We start from the raw sequence: 14,422 nt of genomic DNA on the forward strand, positions 1-14,422 counted from the left end.
GATTGATATTATAGTCGTTGTGTCGTTTATCATTAATTATGATTGTCTTTATGTTATTTATGTTTAATATGATTGTCTTTGTGTTATTGTGGCGCCATCAGGCGTGGCTTGTGTCGAGGACATCTCGGGGAGGCTGTTGAGCACCAGACGAGCCGCGCGCTCCTTTGTTCACATGGTGAATGTACGAGCATCGTTGACGGGAAGCTAAGCTAATGGCTGCTAACCAGCCCCCAGACTTCTCCACGCCGACGTTGCATGCTAAGCTAACTCCAACGCAAAATCTCTGCACTGATCCCGCGCCACCATGCGCAGCGTCGCCGCGGCAACAGCGCGATACTGCGCCGCGTGGACGCGCAGCAGGCGGACAGTTTTCTGCTCAAAAGTTGCTCCATTTTCTAAAGTTGGTAAGGCAATCAATTTAGTCAGATAACGTCATTTAAATATTAAGATGAACAACCTTTAGCTACAGCCAACAAGTTATATAATAGTCTCCTTGCACAAGAATGCCCATAAAATGTAATCATTAAAGATGTCGCCACTGTGTCCTCCGGCTGACTGAGAGATGCTACAGACGGTAGACCTACAGGAGAAGAGAAGGAGACCTGGGTAGGCCTAACGGGGGTGAGGGGGAGACCCAGCTAGCAAGAAGAGACCTAGGTAGGACCGTGAAGCCCCGCCGAGACCAGCCCGAGCAGACGGCCCCTTGTCCCGCCTGGTCTAGGGAGCCCGGGAGAGGAGGGGGTGGTGGAAGAGTAGGAGAGGAGGGGAGGGCGGTGGGAGGGACTAGCGCAGAGGGGGAGTTGGTTGGGAGGAGGAGGAGGCGGCACGGCGCTCTTTCTCCGCTCTGCTCCTCGTCTTTGTCTCAGTCTTTGTTCAGCCATGCCGAGCCTGCTGGTGCTAGCGGGGATCATGGAGAAAAGCGGCGGCGGCTACGGCGCGGATCTGGCCGCCGGTTACGGGAGCGACGCGTCGGCTCTGCTGGTTCCGCCCGACGAAGAGGAGGAGGAGGACGAATCGCGGCGGGCGCTGCGGGTCGCGCTGGGCCAGCTGTCCCTGCTGGGTCTCGGGGAGGGCGAGGGGGACGGAGGAGCCCCCAACCCCGGGCTCCAGGACCGGAGCAACAACAACAATAACCTGGCGGGTCTGCTGCTGCCCGGGAAGGGGAAGCTAAGCGCCCTGTACGACAGCCCGCCCTCCCCCGTCGGGGACAGCAACAAGGGACGGGGCTGCAACATCACGGAATGCGTGCCGGTGCCCAGCTCCGAACATGTGGCCGAGATAGTAGGGCGGCAAGGTAGGTCTCCCCGGTCCCCCGGAGCTCCAGTCTGCTAAAGTTACTGTACAGATAGGACGGTGTGTGGTGGTGTTTAAGTGTGTGAGGGCTGTTTGTGTGTTATAGGGCTAAGGTGTGTGTTAGTGGTGGTGTTATTGTGTGTGAGAGTCTGGTGTTATTGACAAAGAAAAGGGAGTGGTGGTCCCCCCCCCCCCCCCCAACACACACACACACACACACACACACACACACACCCTCTGCTACACTATTCCAGCCTCACGTGCGCCCCTAACATAGGGATAGATGGTTATTTACTGATCGACTCCGATTTGATTAATACATTTCAATTTTAGAGAACCCCCCTCATTATTCCACATCCACGCCATCAATGTCAGCTCCCAGACGCACGCGACCACTGCTTCCTTTGTCGTCTGAAACGCGCGAGACAGAAACACAACGTGCTGCTGAGACGGATTCGTCTCGTATTCCTTCTGTTCTATTTCTATTGGTTTCATCATATTTCTATTGTGCTTCTATTGTTTTCCATCATATTTATCTAAGGATATCATATTTATATGTTTTTTTATCATATTTATATTGGATTTTATAAAAAAATGTATTGGTTGTTATTGTATGTCTCTTGTTTTTATCCCATCACATAGATAGATATGTTTTATATAAAAAATAATAAAATCTATTGTTTATGAATGAGCTAAAGGGGCTCTCATTTATAAAACCTGAACTTTTAAAAAGATCTGACTCAGCTACTATAAACTTTCTTTATTCCATCTGTTTATCCTGTATATATAGACAGTACTGTAAACACTATACTATATATACTATATGTTTTATATATACTGCATATATAATATAGTAAATTATATACACACTGTATATACTATAAATTCAAATGATCCCATATGAACAATACAGTATATACTGTATGCACTGTATACAGTGTACAAATTATTCTATACGCTGTACATTCAAATTATGATGGCACATTCACTGTTGGAATTGTATTGCATACATATATAATACCGTGGATATTAGTTTCTGCTTCCACAAATTGCAGACAGACACACACCAAATCAGACACACAAGGAAGACGTGGCCATACACACCCACACAGTGTGTCGTGTGTATGGCGTGTGTGTTACGACGGTGTGGCGTGTATATGTGTGTGACGTGTGCTGTATGTACATAACGGTGTTTGCCGTGTGTATTTGTGCATATCAATGTAGGTGTGCGTGTTTTTGTGTCAGTGTGCTAAATGGATATAAATGAATGTGTGTGTGTGTGTGTTTGTGTGTGATGGTGTGCTGTTTGTAAAGAAGTGCATGTAAATGTGTTTGTGTAACGTGTGCTATGTGCATATGTGTATATGGATATATCTGTGTCTGGTTGCTGTGTGGGTGTGTCCGTAACGGTGTGCATATGTGTACCCAGATCTATATGTGTGGGTGAGTGTAACGCTGTGTGTATAAAAGTGTTTGTGTAACGTGTGCATGTGTGTATTTAGATCTTTATATGTGTGGTTGAGCGTAACAGTGTCTATATAAACGTGGGTGAGTGTAACCCTGTGTGTATAAATGTGTGTGTGTGTGTGTGTGTGTGTGACGGTGTGCCGTGTGGTCTGCAGGTTGTAAGATCAAAGCTCTGCGAGCCAAGACCAACACCTACATCAAGACGCCGGTGCGCGGCGAGGAGCCCGTGTTCCTCATCACGGGCCGCAAGGAGGACGTGGCGCTGGCCCGGCGCGAGATCATCTCGGCGGCGGAGCACTTCTCCATGCTGCGCGCCTCCCGCAACAAGCTGGGCATCTCCTTCAGCGGGTCCCCGCCGGCGCCGCTGCCGGGCCACACCACCATCCAGGTGAGAGTGCCCTACCGCGTGGTGGGCCTGGTGGTGGGGCCCAAGGGCTCCACCATCAAGCGCATCCAGCAGCAGACCTGCACCTACATCGTGACCCCGAGCCGGGACCGCGACCCCGTGTTCGAGATCACCGGCTCGCCCGGCAACGCCGAGCGGGCCCGCGAGGAGATCGAGGCCCACATCGCCTTCCGCACCGGCGGCCTGCACGACCACAACAACGAGAACGACTGTCTGGGGGGGGACGGGGGCGGCAGCCCCGTGCTGGAGAGCCGGCTGCAGCAGGTGTGGGGGGGGCTGGCGGCCGGGAGGAAGCCCCTCGCCAGCAGCTACCGGCAGAACTTCCCGGACGGCGTGGCGGGCGAGAAGAGCGGCTCCTTTCTGGGGGTGGACGGGGTCCAGAGCTGGGCAGAGCCCGACAAGCAGGTGGCCTTCTTCCCCCAGCAGCGCTCCAAGAGCTTCGGCGGCCTGCCCCCGCTGGCCCGGCTGTCCCCCGGCCTAGGGGCGGGCCACGCCCACGCGCGCCGGGCCCACAGCGAGCCCAACACCACCGGGGGAGGGTTCCCCGGGAGGATGGTGGCGCCGGACTCCCCGCCGGCCAGCATGCGGGACTGCATGACGTGCTTTGAGAGCAAGGTGACGGCGGCGCTGGTGCCCTGCGGCCACAACCTCTTCTGCATGGAGTGCGCCGTGCGCATCTGTGAGCGCAGCCAGCCCGAGTGTCCGGTGTGCCACAGCCTGGTGACGCAAGCCATCCGCATCTTCTCTTAAAGACACTCACTTCCTGTTTCCTGTTCCGCTCCTCTTCTTCTTCTTCTGGTGCATCGCCTGCTCATCCTTCTTTACGTTCTTTTCAAAACTTTTCTTTTCGTTGTTTTTCACTAAATCTCCAAACGACCAAGCAGATATTTTAGAACTGCTTGATTTACTAAAAACATATAAGAAATATTTTTTAGTTTTTCTTTTATATATATAAATATGCATATATATTTTATAAAGGTTTTGTTTATACGAGAAGTATAGTACCTTGCTTTTTCTGTTTTTTATAACTACTGCTGTTTTCATTCAGGAAAGTACAGTAGTGTAATTTTATTCTTGAAATATTTTATCTTATCATCAAGTGGTTTTATACGAGAGGCAATGTGTTGTTATTAGAACCAATTTAAAAATAAGATTTATGGCACCTTAGAATCATCTCCATCTAAATAGGATTTTCAATCATATGTTTAAACTTACGATGGTCAATGTAAGACATTTATCAAAAGTTTTTTTTTGAATTATTTCCAAATGTACGTTTATTATTAGTTTCAAAGTCTGAAGGATGGTTCGGCCGTAGGACTGTCCTGGCGATATTTATGGTAGGAAACAAGATATTTAGGTACTGTTTGACAAAGTGACATGTGAAGGTTACACTTTCTTTAGGCAGGAATTTGTCAAGTCAGTCAAATGTCCCTGGAAGCCAGCTGAGGTGTGTGGCTGGTGAGCCAGCTCCAGCTCTAGGAATCAAACATTTATCTTGAGTCCTCGTTGGTTCTGAGAGTCGGTCAGACCGAACGCATATACGGCGTGGAGCAGGTGTTCTAACTCAACCCCCCCCGCCCCTCTTCATAACGACCCACAATGCACTGCGTCTGCGCTTGGGGTGTATTGTTGCAGTGTATTGTTGGGGGCCAGCCGTGGCGTGGGGCCCAGTAGGGGCCTGCGGGGCCCGACACGGTCGTCATGACGATTAGGGAAATGGCCCCGCCAGGTGGGGCCCTTCTCTTGCCCCCTTTCTCTCGGAACACTCTGCAGACGCCACATTCAGTAACGCCACTTTTATCTTTCAACATTAAAGAGTCACAGCGTCGGATCAAACAGAAACAGTTCACGAACCAAATGTAACACCTGTACACACACACACACACACACACACAAACACACTGTATGGCACTAGTGTCCCTAAGCCAATCAGGGGCCAGCCTTGGGATTCCTCAAAGAGATCCGAAAATTGTAATTGAAAGGAAAGCATAGGATTCCCATCAAGGCTGAAAGACCTTTCCCAGTCATACACACAACACAGATACACACATACAACAACACACACTCTCTGAAAGACATTTCACAGTCATACACCCAACACAGATGCACACATACTAAAACACACACTCACGTAAACATACAGAAATGCTTACACAAATACATGTCTTAGGTTGTTCTTATTTTATGAATCATTTTTATATAAACAGATCCATTTCAAAACTGAGACCTGCGCATGCAAACATCATCGTTACCTATCCAATATAAATAAGTTACATATACAATTGAACATACAATACATATAAATTACACAACTACACATTGCCACGGTAGTTGAACTGTTTCTGCCTTAATTCTTAGTTTCTCCAAAAAAAAAATGAATATAATTAAAGAAAGGGTAGCTTCCTACAGCCTTGTGAGTAAAAGAATGTGAAAAAAATTAAACACTTTACGTGACATGTAAAGGAAAGCACCTTATTGAAAGAATATAGATTTCCATGAAACCAAACTGACCATCGATGGTGAATATATTAGCTCCCCTACCTCTTGTGTTACAATTGTTGTTCCCCGGTGTAGGGCTAGAGGGCGCTGTCTTTGATCTGACATCATAGTGTTTTCCTAAGGCGAGATAGGTTCCTTATTGTAAGCAACAGTAATGGCCACGGGAGGCCCACGATAGGCAGACTCATTGTTTCCATTTATATTTTGTAATGCATTTCATAAACGCATCCCCTGAGACACTTGATAGCAAAAAATATGAGAACATAGTACTATGTAAATGGTTAATCTTACTCAAAATATTTAAATAAGAAACATATTAAAATAGTCTATGAAAAACAAAGAACCCAGTATAAAGATACATGTTGTATTCCATTGAACAGCCTGATGCTCTCTATACTAACCTTACGGCCTGTAGCCCGATGGTAGACTCCTGTGGAGGGTGAAACAGCAATAATATGGTCAGACTCTGCAAAAGAGTATAATTTGGTCTTACTTTGAAACTAAAAAGACGACATTGACTGTATCTTGTTCTCCAGCCTCACACGGGGGACACACACTTTGAGTTTTATACTTTTGAGGCTGCATGTCAATGGAATATCGCTAGTTGTTTCCTGAACATGGGAACCAACCCACTATCTTCGGGAGTTCCTCCAGCACTGAGGCTCTCTGTGAGCTCCCAGGCGTCACCGTTCAATTGTAGGGGTTATGTTGCCAGGGCTCAAAACAAAGATTGGACAAATATAAAACTTGTTAATAGAGGAACCTTAATGAAGATATAACTCTAATCTGGATGCCGAGGGATCTAGTCAATAAGCAACGCGTTCTAGCCCACCAAGTGGTTTGTTTAAATACCGAAAAATACAGAATAGAAATGAATCTCAGACACAGACAACTGTTACCCTTTTAGATGATTCCCTCCTTGTTAAATGAGCAAATTAGAGGAAGCCTTATTGCATTATGAATCACATACTTATGTGTACGAAACTTCTATTTGCAGTCACAACATAGGCTGTGAATGCCCCCGTTTCTGGTGGTTAAATAGATCAGCAGCAACAGTACCGATTCCTGGTGGTCCAGTAGATCAGCAGCAACAGTACCGATTCCTGGTGGTCCAGTAGATCAGCAGCAACAGTACCGATTCCTGGTGGTCCGGTAGATCAGCAGCAACAGTACCGTTTCCTGGTGGTCCAGTAGATCAGCAGCAACAGTACCGTTTCCTGGTGGTCCAGTAGATCAGCAGCAACAGTACCGTTTTCTGGTTGTTGATAATCTGAGTTTTGGAGTTTGCTCTCCCATTGGAGAGGCTTCACCTTCTGTTCGGTTCCCTTTCATTACTTTGTATTTACTTCAGTAGAAATAGAAATGTACGCTCGAGAAAACATATCAACTTCTTTCTTTTCTCTTTCTTTTTCTAAATATTGACAATGTTGAGTTTTTGGGATTTGATGGAACTAGACTTCATGCGATCATTTGTTGTTTTTTAAAAAGAAAAGGTGGAATGTAACCAAAGAACAAGAAAAACACCTTTCTGGACAGAGGACATGTGTTTATTTATAGTAAGACAATGCTATGGCAACCATGATTTACTGTATTGGGATGTTTGAAATAATACTAATTTAGCACTTATAAAGACAACGACTTGCTGCCCTGTGAAAGACAAAATGTAATGACTTCATACCAGAACACTCGCTGAGATGTCTGAGACACATCTAATTCAGGAGTGTGCTCTTTAACGCCAATGTTTGCAGGGGCCTCGTGTTTGCGGGGTCCCCAAGCCTCCGTGGTTAATGAGTATGACTTTGTTTGGGAGACACAACTGCTATGTTTAAGGCCATCTCCGGAGGCACTACCGCTATTCTTAAGTTAAAATGCATGATAGTAAAACATAGAAATGTCAGTTTTAATACAAATAATACCTGTTAGGAATACAACAACCTGATCCATGTGTATAAAAGCTTTAAGTCCTGAAACTGGATGAAGGTTGAAATCTACATATTTACCTTGTAGTTTGACTGACTGATATTCAAAAGTGAAATTATGATTCTTATAAACCATTAAAGTATAAGGTTCATTTATTCAACTCCCCTAGTATAAGACCCACTTCCATATAGAGACCTTGGGAGAGCACAGTATGGTTCATTCATTTCATCTTAGTGTTATTTACAACGTTGTATTAAGATTACATGAATAGTAATGATAGAAACTGTTGGTGTTTTTCTTCTCTTTATAGAAAAAGCTCGTTATGCATTTATGTAAAATCCCTTCGTAAGCAGTGATAGGAATCCCTAATTCAATCAATGCACTTAAGCAATTTGACCGAGCGTCGAAATCCTTGCATTTGAATGTAAAGAGATCTCTGCTTCACGCACTTCTTCTGCTTTTTGTTACATTATCAGTGAGCTTTAACGTGATTGTTTTGTTTATTTAATTATTTTTTTATTGTTGATGAATTGAAGTTGAAGAATTTTGAGGTTTTAGCATATATTTCAGTTCTTCCACGTACATTTATAGATAACTGAAACTAATAAAAAAAAAGAACATATTACAGTTTTTTCAAATCTATTTTGCTAACATGGGTTATGGTTTCATAGAAAGCAGAGGAAAAGTCAGTATCTGGATGTTATTTATGAAAACAAAACATATTTATGAGTAATCTTGAGACATTTGTTTTTTAATTAAAAGTACAAGAAGTTAATATATTTCTAAACACAGGAAGGCCAGTTTCTACTTATAAATATGAAAAGTTTAGAAGTTTTTTATTTATGAAAGTTTCCCATCTACATGAGATAAATAAAGTTAAGTAATGTGGCGTCTCCACAACTTCATACAAGCATTCTGTCAAATACCGGCGCATTTGAAATGGTGTTAAGGACAGAAAATCATAGGATGGTTTTTAGGATTGGATTTATTTTGTGCCTGGATATGCATTTTTCCTGCTTCAGTAGATCGGATTTGCTGTTGCCCCCCCATGTTACCAACCCCTTTGCTCTTAATCTGAACTGACTTCGACTTTTCTTTTAGAACAACATGTTCACATGTGGAGAGATCTCACTCAGTCTTAGAATAGCAACAAGAGTGGAATGAGCTTCAAGAGGAGGATCCAAGCCTTAATATGAAAGCTTCCCGCTCCGGTGATAACATACACGATGGCCGACACACCGCACTGTTTAGTTAGTCTACAACTACACTCAGATACACTCTTCAGTCATAGCCGTACTAGTTTGCATGCATGTTGTCTGGTCATGTAGAAAGGGGCGACTAGGCTTGGTGTTGTGGGTTTGACAACGCCGGGTCTTTTTGACCTCTGTAGGTTTCCGTAGTTTAATCCTCTTTGGACCCCAAGCAGGAGCCCCCCCGACAGCGTCTTGGCCTGGTTCTACCTGCAGGCCCTGGTGTAGTTCCACCTCCAGATCCTGGTTTGGTCTACCAGCACCGAGGGTGGATTTGCACCACCAGTGTCCCCCCATGGACACGACTGGTGATAACAAAAGGGGGATGTGATACGGAGGTTCCTGTCTTGCCAAGAGGCCAACCCAGTAGGACTTCATATTCTCTGATAGTGGTCTGGTAGTGGTCTGGTAGTGGTGTTAGTGTGATAGTTTCTGCTCTGTGGTTACGGTTAGGATGGAAACATGTTCCCAGTCCCTCCAGGGCAGCTACTCATAGCACATGGTTTCTGTGAATTACATTTTTCTGGAACATTTTTATTATTAATGATTATTATTGTAACTGCGCCATATTAGTTTGTTTCATTTGTTATTTTTCGAAGATTCAAGATGTATTGTAAATGTTTCTAATAAAACTACATTCGAATAATCCAATGTTTTTTTTTGTCCTGCAAAAATGTGCGATAAGATTATCATTAATCTCACACACATTGCTTAATAACAAATATACAATGAAAAATCACCACCCCACAATTCACTTTTCTTATTTCAGATGAAGTGAAAATATAACAAATATACATGCGTATATCTATTAACAAATACTGTTTATTTATACACATGCAGTCCAAATATACAGAAATAAGAATAAAAAGAGACGTCTGCCTTCCAGTAGAGACAAAAAGACGGACAGACCTCCTCCCAAACTCCACAGACGTCACCTCCCCAAACACCCCCTTCCTCTCCTCTCCCCTCCCCTTCATTTCCTCCTCCCTCACCTCCCTCACCTTCATCTCCTCCATCTCCTCCCTCACCTCCATCTCCTCCTTCATCTCCTCCCTCACCTTCATCTCCTCCTTCATCTCCTCCCTCACCTCCCTCACCTTCATCTCCTCCTTCATCTCCTCCCTCACCTCCTCCTTCATCTCCTCCTTCATCTCATCCTTCATCTCCTTAAACAAACTTGTAGTCTTTCTTATCTGTTCATCCATGCAACATGACATGGCCCTCTGGCATTTCCCATTCATAACTTAACCAGCTTAATAACCAGCTTACTAACCAGCAGAACCAGCCATACTAACCAGCAGAACAAGCCTTACTAACCAGTAGAATTGGTGGAACCAGCTACACTGACCGGCAGAACCAGCTTTAGTAACCAGTAGTACCAGCTATACTCACCAGTAAAACCAGCTATACCAACAGCAGAACCAACTATACTCACCAGCAAAATCTGCTATACTAACCAGTATAGCCATCCTACCAACCAGTAAAACCAGCTATACTAACTAGTAGAACTGAACAACCATGATGTAATGGTACGTCTGTCTTCCCACTTGTCTGTCTGTCTGAGGGGCGGGGCCGGAGGAGTGTCAGTTGTTCTGGCAGCAGGGGTTCTGTCTGGGGGGGTTCTGTGTGGGCTGGACGGTGATAGGAACCACGTTGGACCCGGGAGAGAAGTCGGAGTCTGGGCGTCCAGTGATCTGTCTCTGGGACATCATGTTGTAGATGGCTGGGGAACACGGATGACTGGATGACTACTCAAAAAATTGCTGCTCATTGAAAAAAGTCACACATCCAACAAGAACAAGCTCCATGAAGTGTTGTAGTGTGTGTTTCTGCTCCATACTCTCAGTGTGGAGTTGACATAAATCTAAATAACATACCATTGTATGTTAATAAATTGCAAAAAAAAAAAAAGAAAGTTGCTTTTCCCTGTATTCTGCTGTTCTGTACTGTACTGTACTTGTACAGTACTTGTACTGTACTTAAAACTCAGCTATGTTCATTTAAGGACTGCTGCTGCCACCTAGTGGTGATAACGGGGGTAAACATCAAGTCTTCTAATAATTTTACAATGAAGACTAGATTAACGATTAAAGTGTGTGTGTGTGTGTGTGTGGGGGGGGGGGGGTACTGACCTGTGAGAATAGTTTGAAATGCCAGTTCCACATTGGAGGAGTCCAACGCTGAAGTTTCCAGGAAAGACAGGCCATGCTTCTCTGGAGAACCACACAAGAACACGGTCAATACCGTTGCAATGGTTAATAACTTTAAAGGTCCCATACAACACCACCAGGCGTGAGTGTAAGCCGTTACAAGCCGTTTTGAAAATCTGCCTCTTCTGACATCAAAAGTGGGCGTGTCTTCCTAGGTGGATGACGGATAGACGAGCAACGTTTGCTACGGTCCACTGGGTAGGCTGGTAGACTGATCTATCCAGCACACACCTAGGTGGACACCCCCACTTGTGATGTCACTAAAACACAGCAAAAGGCAGAAAACGGCTTGTAACGGCTAATCACACTCACACCTGTTGTTATAATATGGGGCCGTTAAGTGACATAGTGGTACGTTCACCTGTACAGGTGAGATTACCTGAGAAGGCCTTGGCCTCGTCGGTGGGCACTGCCCGCAGGTGGCGCAGGTCGCTCTTGTTGCCCACCAGCATGATGACGATGTTGTTGTCGGCGTGGTCCTGCAGCTCCTTCAGCCAGCGCTCGGCGTTCTCGTACGTCAGGTGTTTGGCAATGTCGTAGACCAGGAGCGCGCCGACGGCCCCGCGGTAATACCTGTCCAACGCCACAGGGGGGTGCTTAAAGGTGACACATTACATATTGAGTGTGATAAGCCGTTAGAAGCCTAGATGTGTCCTGGATGGATCAGTCTACCAGCCTACCCAGTGGACTGTAGCAAACGTTGCTCATCTATCCGTCACACATCTAGGTGGACGCGCCCACTTGTGATGTCATATGGGGCACACCTGGTGGTATAATATGTCCCCGTTAACACGCAGCCCAGGGCTTCATTCTCAAGGCATGTTTCATCAGGGTCTCAGAGTGAAGGTCTGGCACTTTCACAGATTTAGACCGATTTGCGGACCGACTCGGCCCTACACTGACCTACATTTATCGACACCGGCCCACACTGACCATGGATGTTCTTAAGGCTTAGTTATGGTTGGACGTCAACGCAACGCAAGGGGGTTTACAGACCCATTACGTCCTTGCGGACCCTCCTTGCCTCCGCCATAAGGGCTTGACCTGCGCCTCCGAATTTTTTTTAACCATGAGTCGATGTGACGCAGCAGTAAGGGCTGTGATTGGTCCACTAACGTAAACCTGACGTAAACCCAACGCAGAACCATCAGGTTCATGACTACGTTGAAGCGACTGCGTGGTCATTGCGGTGAGTTAATGTGGAACCATAACTAAGCCTTTAGTGTGTCATGGGTTGGGTGAGGAAAGGTTAGGATTAGGTTACAGCTAGGGTTTGGTAAAGTCAGGGTTAGGTGGGGTAAGGATACAATTTGAAAGTTAGGCTACTGGTTCCTATACTCAGGGTTAGGGTCAGGGGTCGGGTCAGGGGTCGGGATGATGGTCAGGGGTCAGGGGCCGGGAGGGGGGTTCTTACGCAGAGGTGATGGCCCGGTACCGCTCCTGGCCGGCCGTGTCCCAGATCTGAGCCTTCACGGTCTTCCCCTCCACCTGCAGGCTGCGCGTGGCGAACTCCACCCCGATGGTGCTCTTACTCTCCAGGTTGAACTCGTTCCGGGTGAAACGAGACAACAGGTTACTCTTCCCTACGCCAGAGTCTCCGATGAGCACCACTAGAGAAAGAAAGAAGAGAGAGATGTATATAACGAGTGTATTCATTTTTATTGTATATTTTGTATTAATTGGGTTTTATCTTCCATCTTGTATCACATCGACTATGCTCATGTTATGTCTATTTTTTATGTAAAGCACTCTGTGCATATTATTTCTGTATTGCAAAGAAACTTTGAGATGGATTCCTTTGAATGAGAGGTGCTATACAAAGTATATGATTGTTACTACACTAAGAACTATATAGACTATGATGAGATAGGTAGATAGTTATATTGACACTAATAATAAAGTTTGAACAAAAGCCACAGTGCTGTTTACAATAATGAGTACATGATCAGTGATCAATGAGTATCATGATAAAAACGGAATCTGGACTATATGATGATAGGAAGAGGATGACGTCATCTCATCTTGTCGGCTCGATGGGTGCGCACGCACACTCAGCAGGTATTTCCAGTCTGACGGCACCGGCTTGTTTAGGTTTCAACTGCTGATTCATGTCGCTTTGTCGATACATTAGAAACATAGCCTATAGCCTTAATGACAAAATAACTCATATAACTTACTCATTGAAAGGGATATATGACGGTTATATGGGCATAACTTTATGAATTAAATATAGATACGACCTCAGAGTCATAAACTATTCACATGGCTCTATGGTTTAAACAGATATTGAAAAGTACAGAAAGTACGAGCTCAGTACGCTGTACTGTAAAACGGTGGTCGATTCAACTCGGGTGAATAATGGTCATTTACACATCGGGATGAGGGTTTTGACAGTTTGATTACGACCGAGGATTGATCAATACTCTCTTTCGTAAACTTTGCGACACTTGTCGTTGAAATGTCAAAACCTTGTTGCTTCAATTGTAAATGCGATGTTTGAATACAGCAAGTCTCTCTGGTCACTCAGCTGACCAAAGGCCGATAAATGCTGTTTTATTTAATAACCTACGAGCAAATCGAAAAGAGAAAACACAAACAACCGCTCACCTTTAAACAGATAGTCATATTCGTCTTCCTTGGCTGACATCGTTCCTCCGCTGGTTCTGAATAGCTGTCAGTGGGACAGAAGTTCAACACGATCCAACGTCTGCTATCGGGCTGAGGTTGTTACTCTACAGGCCGTTTAAACTTCACACGTTGTTACGTTACTTTTTACCCCGCGGTCTGGCATTAACTCTTGAATTGAATAAACCTCTTCCAGGTCCTCGATTTACTTCAGTCTCAACCTAACAACACTACCAACTAATTACTATCCTCCAAGTTTTCTCTTCCTCGCTCTGCGGGATCCCAACCACGTCAGGTGAATGGCTTGGTCCCGCCTCTTGCTCGTTCCCTTTGGTACATAAACCAGCGACACCTGGCTGCATGTGATCATATGATTGGTCCACTTTGCTGTCGTCTTTGATTGGTTAGTCGTCGCTGCTTATGAGACGTGTTGAATCCCGAGCTGCACTACAGTAGCATTGTTCACAATTATAACCAATAATTGTTGTTTCCAGGGGCGATTCTAGGGTCAGAGCTTTAGAGGTGCTGAGCACTCAATGAGCCCCACTGCCACACCACCCACCCTTTTTTCACACAAAAACAAAAAATATTTCTATTGAAAAATAACTTCATAATTTTAACATTGGTTCAACTAACTCAAAAGATTTTATGTTTTGGACATTATTTAACAATTTCAAAGACGAACAAATATAATTTTTAGAATAACATTTCTTACTCCCAAGTTTTAGGGGTGCTGAGCCCCTTTTTAGGGG

The 14,422-nt window shown here is 45.1% G+C and overlaps 2 protein-coding genes across 2 annotated transcripts; one reads left to right on the forward strand and one right to left on the reverse strand.

Annotated features, from left to right (window-relative positions):
• The first annotated feature begins 864 nt into the window (after positions 1-864).
• mex3a (mex-3 RNA binding family member A) lies at positions 865-9,768 on the forward strand. The gene is made up of 2 exons (XM_079745140.1): positions 865-1,294; positions 2,916-9,768. Exons 1-2 carry the CDS (start codon positions 880-882, stop codon positions 3,914-3,916), a joined length of 1,416 nt encoding a protein of 471 aa, XP_079601266.1. The 5' UTR covers positions 865-879; the 3' UTR covers positions 3,917-9,768.
• A 95-nt stretch (positions 9,769-9,863) lies between these two features.
• rab11al (RAB11a, member RAS oncogene family, like) lies at positions 9,864-13,971 on the reverse strand. The gene is made up of 5 exons (XM_079737545.1): positions 13,653-13,971; positions 12,460-12,655; positions 11,425-11,618; positions 10,968-11,048; positions 9,864-10,558 (listed from the first exon to the last, which is right to left on the reverse strand). Exons 1-5 carry the CDS (start codon positions 13,690-13,692, stop codon positions 10,419-10,421), a joined length of 651 nt encoding a protein of 216 aa, XP_079593671.1. The 5' UTR covers positions 13,693-13,971; the 3' UTR covers positions 9,864-10,418.
• Between the last annotated feature and the right edge of the window lie 451 nt (positions 13,972-14,422).

This window comes from Pollachius pollachius, assembly GCF_949987615.1.
Source record: "Pollachius pollachius genome assembly, chromosome: 1".
NCBI classification, from domain to species: Eukaryota; Metazoa; Chordata; class Actinopteri; order Gadiformes; family Gadidae; genus Pollachius; species Pollachius pollachius.

Bases quoted from the DNA above. Each gene is read 5' to 3' on its own strand.
- mex3a (XM_079745140.1), top strand. From the start codon at position 880: ATGCCGAGCCTGCTGGTGCTAGCGGGGATCATGGAGAAAAGCGGCGGC. The intron at 1,295-2,915 runs GTAGGTCTCCCC...TGTGGTCTGCAG, and splicing joins CGAGATAGTAGGGCGGCAAG to GTTGTAAGATCAAAGCTCTG.
- rab11al (XM_079737545.1), bottom strand. From the start codon at position 13,692: ATGTCAGCCAAGGAAGACGAATATGACTATCTGTTTAAAG. The intron at 12,656-13,652 runs GTGAGCGGTTGT...TTCTTTCTCTAG, and splicing joins ATATGACTATCTGTTTAAAG to TGGTGCTCATCGGAGACTCT. The intron at 11,619-12,459 runs GTAAGAACCCCC...GGCGTTGGACAG, and splicing joins TACCGGGCCATCACCTCTGC to GTATTACCGCGGGGCCGTCG.